The sequence below is a fragment of the Sarcophilus harrisii genome, chromosome 2 (assembly GCF_902635505.1).
Source record: "Sarcophilus harrisii chromosome 2, mSarHar1.11, whole genome shotgun sequence".
Taxonomy (NCBI): domain Eukaryota; kingdom Metazoa; phylum Chordata; class Mammalia; order Dasyuromorphia; family Dasyuridae; genus Sarcophilus; species Sarcophilus harrisii.
Window position 1 is genome coordinate 576,001,674 of NC_045427.1, and position 15,507 is coordinate 576,017,180.

The 15,507-nt window shown below is 34.1% G+C and overlaps 1 protein-coding gene across 1 annotated transcript in view; it reads right to left on the reverse strand.

Annotated features, from left to right (window-relative positions):
• Positions 1 to 1,840: 1,840 nt before the first annotated feature.
• Positions 1,841 to 15,507, reverse strand: part of CACUL1 (CDK2 associated cullin domain 1) — a 75,688-nt gene continuing 62,021 nt past the window's right edge. Inside the window, exons 8-10 of the mRNA XM_031955939.1 lie at positions 6,224 to 6,267; positions 6,048 to 6,101; positions 1,841 to 5,735 (exon numbers count right to left, since the gene is read on the reverse strand). Coding sequence (XP_031811799.1) covers positions 6,073 to 6,101; positions 6,224 to 6,267 — 73 coding nt within the window. The 3' untranslated portion in view covers positions 1,841 to 5,735; positions 6,048 to 6,072. The remainder of the gene's footprint in view (positions 5,736 to 6,047; positions 6,102 to 6,223; positions 6,268 to 15,507) is intronic.

Below are 15,507 nucleotides of genomic sequence, written 5' to 3' on the forward strand. Positions count from 1 at the left end.
TACAGCAAATCTCTTCTTGGGGGTGGAAAAGTGAGTGTTGCTGTGTCTTTTAAGTGAGAACCACTGAAATAGTTTACCTTCAAAAAAAATGAGAATGCGAGGCAGAAGTTGATGCATCATTTTTCAATCAACACAGTATATATTAAAAAAGGATTCTGAGGGGTTTTAGAATTCTAAATGGGGAGAGAAAAGGAAGTAGAGAGGGCAACTCTTTTACATAGGTAGCAGTTAGAAGGTGAGGTTAGGACAAAGAATTTTTTTTTAAAGCTGTTTTCCCATGAGCTCTAATTCCTCCTACAATTATTAGAAATCTTATTTTTTCAATAGCCTTTTATTTTCAAAATACATGCAAAGATAGTTTTCAACATTCACCCTTGCAAAACTGTGTTCAAAATTATTTTTCCCTTCCTTCCCCCACCCCTTCCCCTAGACAAGTAATCTAATATATGTTAAACATGTGCAATTCTTAAATACATAATTCTATAATTATTATGCTGCACAAGAAAAAATCAGATCAAAAAGGAAAAACAGAAAGAAAACAAAAAGCAAGCAAACAACAACAAAAATGATGTAAATGCTGTATTGTGATCCACACTCAGTTCCCACAATCCTCTCTCTGGGTGTAGATGGCTCTCATCATCACAAGATTATTGGAACTGGAGTGAATCACCTCACTGTTGAAAAGAGCTACAATCATTAGAATTGGATTATCACATATTTTTGTTGCCGTGTACAATGTTCTCCTGGTTCTATTCACTTCATTCAGCATCAGATCATGTTAAGCCTCTCCAAGCCTCTCTGAAATCATCCTGCTGGTCATTTCTCACAGAACAATAATATCCCACAACATTCACATATCATAACTTATTCAGCCATCCTCCAATTGATGGACATCCATCCACTCAGTTTCCAGTTTCTTGCTACTACAAAAAGGGATGCCACAAACATTTTTTGCACATGTGGGTCCCTGTCCTTCCTTTAAGATCTCTTTAGGACATAAGCCCAGTAGAAACACTGCTGGGTCAAAGGGTATGCACAGTTTGATAGCCTTGGGCACAGTTCCAAATTGCTCTCCAGAATGGTTGGATCAGTTCACAACTCCATCAACAATTTACTAATGTTCCTGTTTTCCTACATCCCTTCCAACATTTATCAAATTTCCCTGTCATCTTAGCCAATCTGAGAGGTATGTAAGTGATACCTCAGAGCTATCTTAATTTGCATTGAAATTTTCTTTAAATTTGCTAATTTAACACTTAAAAGTTCTGTTTTCTTACAGGCTCTAGCCATACATATATACTTATGTTCAAGCTTGCTATTGAAAGGCTAAATCTCATTACCTTTTGTTAAACACCAAGCTAAGAGGCTCAAAAAAGAGAGACCATAAAAATCAGTCCTAAACGTTCCATATGGATTTTGCTTTCCATTTTAACAGTAAGGCTTTTAATATCTTGGATTAGTTTTGTACTCATAATCCAACATTTAGAAATATTAATAGTAACTTTACTTAAACAATATATTTTATTTTTAGCCCTGAGGACAATGCCTCTCCCACAACTTAACAATAATAAATAGAATGATGGTGGGGTTTTTTCTTTGTTTTGGGTTATGTGTGTGTGTTGCTGAAGTGAAATAGAAGAATAAGAGATCTAGTTGGAAAAGCTATTACCTTCACAAAGAAACTAGCGGACTTATGTGAAAAGGCAAGGAAAGTCTTATTCCCTGTTCAGTTGGCATAACATTCATGTGCAAAGTATTTTTGAAGAATAACAAATACATGCAAAATTACAACAGAAAAGATCCACAACATCAGACAATAAGGCCATATGTTCACACAATATTGTTACAGAAAAACCTACATTACATAAGTATTTATTTTTCTTAATAAACCTCCTAAGATCTTAGCACCACAATTCATCCAGGTTCTAGAACTAAAGACCTAAACTTTATTTTCCTTAGAAGGGAAGAGAAAGCACCCTTCCCCAAGTGATCTTAATATATCTTTCCAAAACCTGTTGTGATACAAAGAATAGCTTTGCACTGTGTAAAACTTACTGAAAATTAAGTAAGCAACATATAAATATTCTTAAAACTTTTTTCGGTAGAAGCTCATGCAAAGCTCAGGTTTCCTTGACAAGATTTTCATTTTTTTATTCCTACAAGAAAAATGATTAACATTTCTTTCTGGATAAGGGTAAAGTGGTGAGATAAAAAGATAAGATGAAGTTAGTAACAAAGGCAATCTTTAAAATTTAGGACTTATTTTTAAACAAGCAATCTTTATGGGGGGAAAAAAATCCATTAATTTCATAAAATTTTATGCTACTATCTGAAGGTTTTTTGAGGACTTAGACCTTCAATTATTTTTTATCCAGGGCACAAAGTTTAATTTAGGGAAATTTATCAGACATCTGTAGTTAACATGGTGCTGATGTTAAAAAAAAAAAAAAGGAAAGAAAGCGAAAAGTATTTCAAGATCACATTTTCATAGTGAATGTTGCCTAGAAAATCAATTGTATTTGTATTGAACAGATAAGCCTTGAATTCATTAAATTCTGGATTGGAATAACACTCCTAAAACAGAATAGCTATGAGAAATAGGCCAAGTTCTTTAACTTTTCGATATCAAACATGAAGACCACTGTGCAGCCCAATCCAAATTAAAATGTAATTGGGAAATACTTAGTAATGTCAATAAAACTACCATAGTTTCATACAAAACTACAATACAAAAAACAAAAAATGCAATGTTAATATGTAGTTTTCAAAATTAACATGAGGCCCATAGGGATCCCAAGATAGGATCTAGTGGCTCATTTCCATTTGAGTGTGCCGCCACTTCTTTATAAAACTCTCAGGCTCTAAAAGCGGCAGAGAAGGGACCAATCTGAACTGGCAGAGAGGCATTTCCTCACCCAACCTTCTGCAGCATCAAAGAAAGCCCAAGTCTGTTTGTCTACCAATCCTACCCTTTTTCCCCACCCCTAGGTATTTACTCAAGTCTCATAACAAATTTTTGCCATTACTTAACTTATCTAAACCAGTAAATTACAGATAAGAATACAGCATATAATCTTAAGATTTAAATACCACATTGTTCAACTCAACATATTAAACAAAAACATTTAATATTAATACAGAAATTAAATTCCAAAGTATAGTTTGTATTTCTGCTACTCATGAATTCATTTCAGGAGTAGACTGGAGAAGGGAACAATTGACAAATCAAAGCCAGTTTTGTTGTTAGAAGAGTTACCAGTTCTGTCCTACCTTATCCTCATGGCTTTAAAAATACCAGCTCCCAGAAAAGAGTTGGATTTAATCACAGTGTAAAATTTAGAAAACTAAATGTAGACATTATGTTAAAACACACAATAATAAAACCATAAAAGACAGTATAAAAATACCTCTGCATTAAGTTCATAATGCAAAAACATACAGAAATTTTAATGCCAATTCACAACATAATACAGTATTTTTTTTTTTACAAAGGAAATTTATACATACTGTGGAACAAGCAAGAATACTACATTGTGGAAAAAGGCTTTCACTACTGCTAGGGTGCTTATGCATTCATCTACATTAAGAGGAATGTTCAGTTTTTCCTTCTTGCAGGATATTGAAGTTTACTTCCTAATGAAAATTTGTTATAACCACCTTCTTAGACATAAGACTTCAGTTCTGTGTACTATATACAATATACTATATAAAGCCCAATATCAAACTTTTTATTAAACAAAGTAAAATTCTAACTGCATGATGAAAGAATTTTTTAACACTCTAACTTAGAATGTTACTGATATACATCAATTTCTCAGGTCACATTTTGTTTCTATATGTGTGTGTATATATATGTACATATATATATATATATATACACACACACATAGATATATATGTACATACATACATGTACGTATGTGTATTATGTACAAACACACACACACACACATATATATCTTTTTTTTTAAACAATAATTCAGTATCTATTACCACAACCTTGGTAATCCTTGGATGGTAAACTGGACCCTGCTCAAAGTATTCCATAAGATTGGAAGATTCTCCTTAACCACTGATCCTAACTGGAAAACTCAGGGACATCTTCAATTTTTGCTTTCCTAATGAAACAAGTTTTCCCAAAGTGGAGGTTTCCTTTAAAAGGATGCATTGCTCCCCTGGATCTTTCTTTTCAATCCTGTGTATTACTGCCTAACTTGCCTCCCAAAAAGACAACTGGAGTTTATGGAGGCTATATAAAGATAAGGTTTCAAAACAGGAGTGAGCAGACGAACCCAAGGATCGCTCTAAAAGGCCTCTTTGCCACTTCTGCAGTTTTTCAGAAGGTAAAAATAACTTTGACATAGCCACATAAAACTGAAGTCTGTAACACAAAGCAATATAGTCTGTTTGGACTTAAGGAAAGAGGAGATACTTCTCCCTGCCACATCTTGCAACCTTCTCCCCCTTTCAAACTGGAATAAAACTTAAAAAAAGAATTTGGCCAGGAGAGAATATTGTGAGTGTAGAAGAGAAAATGTTCCTTTCCCTCAGCTTGGAAAGGCCTTTGTGACAACAGAATAAATCTAACTCCACCTCCAAAAAGCCAAGGTCTATCAGGATGATATGACTACCAAAAGCTAGAGTCAAACTGCTTTGTTTTGTCACGTACATTTATCACCCATTTAAAAAGGAATGGATCAGGAATCCTACACCACTGATTCTTATTTGGATTCAAAAGTAAACTCAGAACTTCAAAAAGTGCTAGTTATTCTGACGACCCTAGAAACATAGAAGTGGTATCAGTTCTGAGGTTCAAAATTTACTTACTGCCATCACTGCAGCAGTCAACATATTCATGGTTAAGTGATAAAGGGAATAGAAATTTCTCCAAGAGTTGGTCCCCAATACTAATATGAACATAAACATATTAAAGCAGATGGAATATCTGACCAATCTGCAACAGATTAACAATTTCTCCCCCTCCCCCCAATTAGCACCCTGCCAGCTGAGCAGCAGTTAGTGCCTTCCTGGTTTTGTATATGACACCACAGCATCGTCAGGAAGCATCTCTGAATTTGAAATCAGTTGTTGCAAAGTGCACAAAGCTCAAGGCACAGAGTGGAAAAAAGTGAACCAATGAGAAGTGAGAATATTTATGACAAAGCAGTTAAGTAATCTCTTTTAACACACTTTCTAATGCTAAACAAAGGACCAACTCTTGAAAAGGGGCATTGTTTTAGTTTTGGACAAAAAATACTGTATTGTAATGATTTTTTAAAAGTAAAAGTTATCTTGACATATGAAACTGATATATACCAACACACTTAACAGTCCACAAATGAACAAAAAATAAGTGCAAAAAAGATTCTTCTGGTCTTTTGCAGGAAGCTGCTGAATTTGGGCTGCTGATTTTCACTGAATAATGCTTCTCAAGATACCTGTTCCTCACAGAAGAGGTGTGGATAAAATTTATTGTTGAAAGATTGTCACCTCTCAAAATTATCCCCAGGTCTAGCAGCAACTGACTTTTTAGGAAAAATTAGAAAACCAAGTATGAAGTCCAACCTCCTCTTCCAAGTCTAACTTGGCAACAGAGCCCCTGAGTCTTAGCAGGGCCCAAGCTGGTGCTCTGGATACAATTCCAGCTCCTCCAGGGTCTCCTTTAGGAATGAAAGCACATCCAGGACACATTCACTATCTGTACCCTCTGGAACTGGCACATGCTGCTGAGCCATCTGAAAAAAACATTTTAATAGTAAGCAATTGTGTACATAAAATGCCATTCAATAGTACTTTAGGGCTTGTTGCTATTCCCCTAGCCCACATGACCTCCTCCCCAAATCCTCATGCTACAAAGAAAGGGTTTTACAAAATATTCTGGGTAAAACTAAATGGCACAATATATAAGGGTCATGAAAGGTACAAAACCACCAGCATGTAAAAATGGGTCAACATTCATTCTGGTGAGATTCTGAACAGTGCCAACTTCTTCACAACCATCCCATCAATGCCTACCACCAAAACTTGACTTCCCTATTGAAACTTACTACTGCAGGACAGTCAGTTTGAACTTCATGAAAAGTTGGTCCTTATGTGGACACCTGTTTCATCAAGAAACATATCAATGTTAAAATACCTCATCACAAAACTATCAATACTATTTATACTGGGTCACAAAATTTTTGACTTTTAGAAATAAAGAATAAAAAACGTTATTACTTACTATAAGCTAATTCTTCTCCAGCTCTCTTACGTGACTGATCACCTCTAGGAAAATAAAAACAAGGGTAAACAGGAGTGGCTTACTGGCAAAGGTATAAGGGAAAATATGTCCTTAATTATGATATACATTATCCTAATGCAATGCCATCCATTAGAATATCTAGGTTTTTTTAATGCACAATTCGTGTCATCAAGAACATGAGGTCATTGTCAATCCTCCCATCTTCTAATGACTACTCTTTGAAGACAGGACCATTTCTCTTTTGTCTACATATTCCCAATGCATAAAACATAGTAGGTATGTCAATTCTAATCCAAGAAATAGCTTTAAATCAAGATAATAAAAAGCAATATGGCCACAAACTCTGAATTTGAATCATATACATTTTAAAATGTATCTAATTCCCAATTATTTACACTTAATGGAAGGACAATGACTATGATAATTTATGTTTTGCTTTGGAATTTTGTTTTTGTACAATATATGAAAGATTTGAATGGGATAAGAAATGTATCAGTCTATTAATGCAGTGTTTTCCATGTTCTGAACTTGATTAAGCATTAATTCTGACAAATATGAAAAGTCTTTTTTTTTTTAAACCACAAATTTATGAAACAGGCAGAGATGGGCCAACCCCCTTCTTCTCCTGGCACTTGCTCATTTTCTCCACAAATCCTGTCATTTATATTAGAGGTGACTGGGTTGCCAGCACTGCTACTGACTTCTACAAATTTAGACAAATCCTCAGACTCACCAACAAGTAATCACTTGAAGGGCCTTACCTGAGAAACCTATAATGAAACTAAACAAATTCTGAAAAGTTTATAAACCTCACCCTAATGTACCATGTCTTTCTTCAAAAAAAAGGGGGGGAAGGGAGGAGCTGGATATAGATATCTGATTTTCAGATTCCTCTATTTCTCACTTTATAGATGAGTTAAAAAAAAAAAAGGAAGCTAAAATTGGTAAATCCATAGTATCTTAGTGGCAAAAACTGAGATTATTCATTGCATTACCTATAATCCACATTCTTCTGTGCCTTCATCCAGACATTTTATGCAATATATGAAATCCCTTTTATGCTTAAGATTATTTAAGTAATGTTTTCATTTCATATAGTAATTACTTATGAACTGTTTAAGTACAAGTATAAATTTCATAGTTTTGAATTATCTCTCCAAATTTATGTATTTTCCTGATCTGAAAAATGCTAAGTAGAAAAATACATTACTTCTAATACTCAACTCAATGGATAATTTAGATTCAAATGTTATCAATGGGGGAAACTTTTCATTTATAAATAATATTTTAAAATAAGTTTGTAAAACTCTAAATTGTTACCTTCAATACTTTACTAACAGCCAAATGAAATTCAGCTTATTGTAACATTCTTCATAGGAATAATTCTTAACAAAGGATGTTCAAGGACCCTCCATTTGTGATATAAAGATTCGTGAAAATTTTTCATTACTTCACCTCAATAAGACACAATTAAAAACATAAAACAGATACCATGGACAATTACAAATGTACACAATGTAAAAAGTCTAAAAATATGGGAGAACTCAGAAAATAAAACCATAATCATTTGAACCTATCCACCTATCAAAAAGAAAAATGGACCCACATATTTATGGGATTTAATTTTCTTTTTAAAATAAACTATTCATTATGCTATTAGGAAATTTTAATTTACTATTAAAAGGAGTTGGTAGTTACTTTCAAGTACCCCAAATGCAGGTGTAAATTAGGAATGGTTAAATACCTTTTCAAGTTGAACACACACTTTAAAAGCTCAGAACTAAGCTTACTTTCCATTATCTGATTTCAGATGACAAACCAGAACCTGCAAAGTTAATTCAATTAAAGAACAGGAAAAAGTTGACTCCAGTAAAGAATAAAGAATGAAAAAGTTAAAGAATAGGAAAAAATGACTTCAGCTCATGATATTGTGTTTTAAAACAAAGCCAATCTGTAGAATTCTATTCACTAACATCTTTTCCAACTTGCTAGCTCAAATGTGAATGTGCTCACTAGCAACTAATAACATAGTATGAATCCAACAATATTTATATATTAGGACAAAACACTGCAAAGACTTCTGTAGCACACTCTATTAAATCCTGGGCATAGTGCTGGATTCCAACATAATGTGATGGGAATATAATCTTAAATGAAAAAGTGGTTTGCAAAGCTGTGCAGTATAATCTTGTGGTTGGCTGAGCATAAACCATAAAATGACTGCTCGTATCAGAATAGCCAGTAACAGAATTATTATTAGATAACTGTACTATATTTTTGATTTTTCTCGCATCAATGGATACAATTTCTTCAAAAACTGCTCTGGCCAAATAATGATCAAAAAAGCAACTGAATTTTACAGAGCATAATTTATAAGACCCATCAACAAGCTCTTAGGAGTAAAAGGGTGACTTTTGCATTAGCCTAAGTATGGTTTCTGTAAATCCCCTCTGAATAGTAGTGGGAGGATAAAAAGTTGGACTGGAATAGTTGTATATGATGACATGAGAGCTTATATTGCCTGTTCCAACCAAAGCACTGTCAATATAATTTAAGAGGAGAGTTTAATCCTCACAATAAACATATAACCATAAATTTAATTATACAAAAGCACAATTAACTTGACTATAATTAAATCTATTTGAATCTTATTATGTCCTGGAATATTGCCTGATACTTACATTTCAACCAGAAGCTCAGCAAAGGAAATTAAATTTTTCCAAGTAAAATAAAACTTTTAATCATTTTTATGGATGTAAAGGATTTGGTCTTAATCACATGATTCCGTTATGCGTTTAAGTTGGCATTTATTCTCAGAATTTATACATGAATAGATCCAATGAGACATTTGAACCGTGACTAAAGATTGAAAACCCCAAACCTTAAAATGTCTTGTCCTAAGGACTGGAGAAATGTTCTGCACATTCACTCATGCTAACAAATTATTCTGGCACACAGCATGTTCATTCTTCAGAGAAACAATAAAATGAAAGTGCCTTGAAGACAGAGACTATGTCATCATTTACCCATCAAAGGGTACAGTATGCAAAGGTATTTAATGAATATTTGCTAAATGATATGGCTACACTCTTACGTCAACTTTCCTCACAGGTCAAATACAAAAACAAAACAAAAAAAAAAAAAAAAGTTTAAAGCAGTATAAATTATCCTCAGTCCCATGAAGTCTATCTTTAATTGGCAGAAACAGGGCTTCAGGTTTAGAAGAATTACTTTTTAGCCTACAAGATAAATACTTACCTTTTCTGTGTTCTACATATCTCTTTCTTAGAAAAAAAAAATTTCTAAATATATAAATAACTAAGATTACAAATGAAAACAATTATATCTATATCATATGGAATCCAGGTCTGAGACCAGAAGACTGAGGAAATGTCGGCTAATGAGGACAGCCAGGCCCAGCTGTGCTGCAGAGAAGTGGCCCTTGGCAAGAAGGAACCAGCATATGGTGAGCACAATTATGGAGGAGATGGGAAGGGGCTCTTGGTTTGGGGCTCCTCGTGAGAAAGAAGAGCTGAGGTGAAGTCAAAGGCACCCACCTTCACTTTAGTATTAGAGGTATTTACATTAATACCTCTTATTTAAAAAAATAAAAATAAAAATGAACATGCTTCAAAGAACTCCTCCATAGGAACTTACTATAGGAACAGGGAAGACAAGTTTATTTTCAAAGAACACTGAAGTAAAAAGAGCTGCTTCTACTCCTAAGAATAATGTGAAATGGTTCCCTGCCCAGGGAGAATTTAAAGAAGAACTGAAAAAATTTAAAAATCAAATGAATGACACTGAGGAAAAACTAAAATAATAATAATAATAATAAAAACCATCCAAGAAATTACGAAAAAAAAAAATAACCAACTAGAAAAGAAGGTAGAGAGTCTCAAAGATGAAAGCAACTCTTTGAAAACTACAATTGGGCAAGGGGAAACCAGTGAAACTATGAGAGACCAAGAAATAAGATTATAAAGAATGAAAAAATAGAACAAAATGTGAAACATAAGAAAAACAACAGATCTGGAGAACAGATCAAGAAGAGAAATATAGGAGTAATTGGATTGCCTGAAAGTTGAATCCAAAAAAAGGACCTTGACACAAATTAATGCAAAAAATAATACAAGAGAAATGTCTTGGAATGGCAGAAAATGAGAAGAAAGTAGAAATAGAAAATATCCACGAAACGTCACCTCAAAGAGATCCTTTGTAGAAAACACAATGGGAACATTATTGCCAAATTTGGAAACCCCCAGATCAAAAAGAACATTTTTCAAGAAACAAGAAAAAAACAATTCAAATAAGCTGGAATTACAATTAGAATTGTACAGAACTTATCAGTTGCTACAGTAAAAGACCGCAGGTCTTGGAATCATATCTACAGAGAATCAAAAGAACTAGGCCTGCAGCCAAAAATATCATATCAAGCAAAAATATAATATTGAACAAGAAAAAAATGGACATTAATGAATTTGTAGATTTTCAGAATTTTCTTTCACACAAACCTGAACTTAATAGAAAATTTAACATATAAGAGCCAATATCAAGGATCGATTTCAAAAAACTCAACATGGCTCTGAGATACCACTACACACCTGTCAGATTGGCCAGAATGACAGGGAAAGATAATGCAGAATGTTGGAGGGGATGTTGGAAAACAGGGACACTGATACATTGTTGGTGGAATTGTGAACACATCCAGCCATTCTGGAGAGCAATTTAGAACTGTGCCCAAAAAGTTATCAAACTGTGCATACCCTTTGGTCCAGCAGTGTTACTACTGGGCTTATACCCCAAAGAGATACTAAAGAAGAGAAAGGGACCTGTATGTGCCAAAATGTTTGTGGCAGCCCTGTTTGTAGTGGCTAGAAGCTGGAAAATGAATGGATGCCCATCAATTGGAGAATGGTTGAGTAAATTGTGGTATATGAATGTTATGGAATATTATCGTTCTGTAAGAGATGACCAGCAGGACGAATACAGAGAGGATTGGCAAGACTTACATGAACTGATGCTGAGCGAAATGAGCAGAACCAGGAGATCATTATATACCTCAACAATGATACTGTATGAGGATGTATTCTGATGGAAATGGATTTCTTCAACAAAAAGAAGATCTAACTTAGTTTCAATTGATCAAGGATGGACAGAAGCAGCTACACCCAAAGAAAGAACACTAGGAAATGAATGTAAACTGCTTGCATTTTTGTTCTTCTTCCCGGGTTATTTATACCTTCTAAATCCAATTCTCCCTAATAAGAGAACTGTTCGGTTCTGCACACATATATTGTATCCAAGATCTACTGTAACCTATTTAACATGTATAGGACGGCTTGCCATCTGGGAGAGAGGGTGGAGAGAGGGAGGGGAAAAATCAGAACAGAAGTAAGTGCAAGGGATAATGTTGTAAAAAATTACCCTGGCATGGGTTCTGTCAATAAAAAGTTATTTAAAAAAAAAAATAACTCCACCTTAAAAGCCCCTCTTAAAAAAAAAAACAACTCAACATGGGCAAATTGTATGTTTTTGTTGTTGCTGTTGTTTTTTAACAAGGGAACTAAATACCATATGTTTAAGACTGAAATCAACATTAAGGCAGCTAAAAAGAAAGACTGGCAGAGTTAAGGAAAAAATAGTAATTATGCTGTACAAATGAGCAGAAGAACAGACACAGAACCATTAGAAGGGGTACAAGGGCTTGTAGTCCCAAAAACCTATTCACATTGGGAATGGGTTAAATAGACAACACTATATATATATCATGCAGGGTATAGCATGCTCTAAAATCTAGAAAAAAATAAAGGAAAAAGGATGGGTGCATGGGAAAGCAAAGAGTGGGGGAAGAAGACCCCTAAGTGAGGGGATATTAAGAAAGAGCAAGGCAAGTTAGGAGCAGAATTAAAGCAAACAGTCAGTAGGGAAAGGAAAAACTGAGAAGGTAAGTGTATTTTTTAGAAGAAATTCATAAGACAATCATCCAAATAACATCATAAAATAAAAAGAAGTTATATTTCAACTGAAAGGAAGTGATTGGTTACTAATGTGGAAGTCATTTACAAATTAACTCTCTGTATAGTCAGACAGATCACCATCTAAGAGGAAAATAAGATATGATACGTGACTGAGACAATTTTGACCTAATCTAGATAGGTTATTTATGTACAAAAATGAAAAATGGGATAAAAGATTAATTATGATAAAACATTAGATCATAGCTACAATTAAGGAAACCAAAAAAGCCTGGAAACAATTGCAGCTGGTAAACACTTGATTTCTTTGTCAAAGTAAGGCAGGAGATAAAGGCTTAAGTTTTTATAAACTCAAATCTCAAGGAGATCTCAATGGTATAAAATTATGATCAGGTAAATGAATTAGAAAAAAAATGAGAGAAGTTACACAGATACTATAAATGGAAAATGACAAGGATTCAAAATTCAAAAGGAAGAGAAGAGTTGTATGGCAGTTTTGCAACTAGAAAGAACTACAGTTTAGGTGCTAAGCCTGGAATCAGGTAGAGTTCAAATCCAGCTTCAGATACTTATTAGCTATGTGATACTGGGCAAATTACTTAACCCGTTTGTCTCAGTTTCTTCAACTGTAAAACAGAAATTATATAATAGCACCTGCCTTCCAGGGTTGTTGTGAAGATCACATGAGAGTGTGTAATCTCATAGCACAGTTCCTAATAGATGGTAGAGATTCCATTGATTTTTATTCCCTCCCTCTGCTTCCCCCCCCCAACCTCACCCCCAACACTGCAGAACTGCCCAACTCTCACCCTATCTAAAACAAAGGGCTATGCTTTTATCATCCAGTGATACCATATGGCTAAGGGATATAAAACATCACAATCTTAAAAGAATTTAAGGGATCACAGTGTCATTGACACTGTATGTGATGGGCACACAGGCTACAAGAAGCTACCAAAAGAGAACTGGGCGGGAAGAAAGATGCCAAACATAGATGAAAGAAGCCCAAGTAAAGCTACTGATCCACACAGTGTCATGACTGCCAGAGGTAGGTTCCTAAGCATCATGGGCCAACAACCCCTCTGTGGGGAGTTTAAGGTGGACATCAATAGACTGTTCTGCACAAGGGAACCAACACCCATATTGATGAAAACCTATTACCGTGTAAGTAACAATTTTTAAGAGAATATTTAGCTTAGAAGGTATATACTTTTAAGATGATCTCTAAAAAATAAATGCAAATACTTCTGGATCATGCTGAAGATAGTGGGGTTTTTTCCAGACCACTTTGATTCTTTGAAATATCCAAAAAAAGATTTCAGTTTAAAATAAAAAATTTCAGATAAAGTAATTTACACAAAATCCACAATTCAAAAGGAACAAGAAGCAACCACTGATTCTGCTAAATACTATTGTATAAAGTAGTATACAGACACAACCTAGGAGAAGTCCAGAAGTATTCCAAAAGAATATGACAAATCAAAAAGCCTGAAATCCATAATGCAGGAAATGCAACACAGCTGATATGTATAACTTTGCTCAACTTTTTTATTTCCCTTCTTTTTTTTAATTCTTTGTTTGAAGAAATGCTTTGAAGGAGAAGAATATAGAAATTAATGGATGTTAAAATCTAGATTTCCTGCCTCCCCCCCAATATCTTAAAAGACTAATTTCAGATTAATGTATTTGTGATTTCATGGGGACACTCCTTCTACCAGGACAAATAGCAATGCCCGCTTGCTTTCTCATGCTATCATTGCTGTCCATGTCTTTCCATAAATTCTCCACAAGACAATGTATCCAATGCACTTCAGCCTCCGCTTTATGACTTAATCTTTCACAAGTACCTGTGAAGTGCCTAAACTGCCCAGCTTTTTTTCCTCAAATGGTTAGTTGAATTCCTTTTCATCCAAGCCCTTTAGTATATCTTTTATACTTCTTAAGTGCATATTATGGACAATATGTTTTACTCTATTTACACATACCTTGCCCCTCTCCTTTTCATTGCCCTAAATTATCTTTGATTTAAATTTCTTGAAAAGGAGCTACAATTTGTAAAACACCACACTTGTCTTGTTACCAGAAGATTATCGATATTAAAAAGGTTAGTTTGTGTTTCAGAAAGCAGACTAGGACCCAAGTGCTGGTAATTTCCCAAAAGTATTACAGCTGACTCTCCTATTCGATTGGAAGCCCAGTTTACTGTTCATATGTAATATCACTCCAGTTTTTTGTCCTGATAGACAGACTAAAAATGAGCCATCTATCCAGCTGCATGTCACAATCTAGATAATATGTTATCCAACATCCACTTAATTTTTTCTGTGTATGCCACTGAAGTAGTCTTGGGACTTGATTCAATCTTCACAATGTCATCCACAAACAAGAATCTAGAGAAACACCTCATTATGTTTTGCAAGTAAATGTAAATACTTAAGTATTTACTTATTGAATTAAATTATCTTTCATTTAAAAAAGTGCTATCCCTTGGCTACTCCCTGTCTCCACTGGTCAGGAGAGTTTTTTTTACCAGTTTAGGTAATTTGGAGATTCTTTAGACTCCATATTTGTAACAACTTCTTACATCAGTTAAAAATCTCTAAGAAAAATTAATTGATAGTAAGGTTAATGGTAAATTAATAATGGTAAATGATGGTAAAAGTTAATGATTTACTTTTCATTTTTCAGTCAGTAACAAATAATATGGAATTATTTTCTATCTTTTTTTTTTAATATAATTTGATGTTTATTTTTACCTTTGCTTTTAATCAGTTAGTCTGATGGCAGAGACAGATGATTTAAGAAATGTTTCCCAAATCAGGAACCTATAATTTGCTATCTAATGAGAGAAGTCCATTTTTATCTGACAGTGACTCAAAGTGAGAGTAACTCCTCTTTGAATTATGGTCACTAAAGAGTTACAACATTGCTGTAACTCATGCTACTCCCTTGGCAGTTAAGGAGTGAGGCTTTACCAGTTCAATATATACAGACTGATAATGTAAAGAAGCAGCAAGATATGTTGCTCTAACAAACAATGTTAAGTGTATAACCAGCCCCCTCCAGAAACCTAAAAACAGAGATATAGCCACTAATAAAATCTTCATTTACAAAGGAAAACAGGAACATAAAGAGCTCCATGTCAAATGTTGTACTAATAAAAAGAATATGATTATGTTTTACTATTCATCACTGAAGGCAAAACATATTAACAGCAGATTTGAAAAGAACTATTATCTCAGTCAAGGTTACCCCAAAGATTCAGGTAAATACCAGAATCTTTGA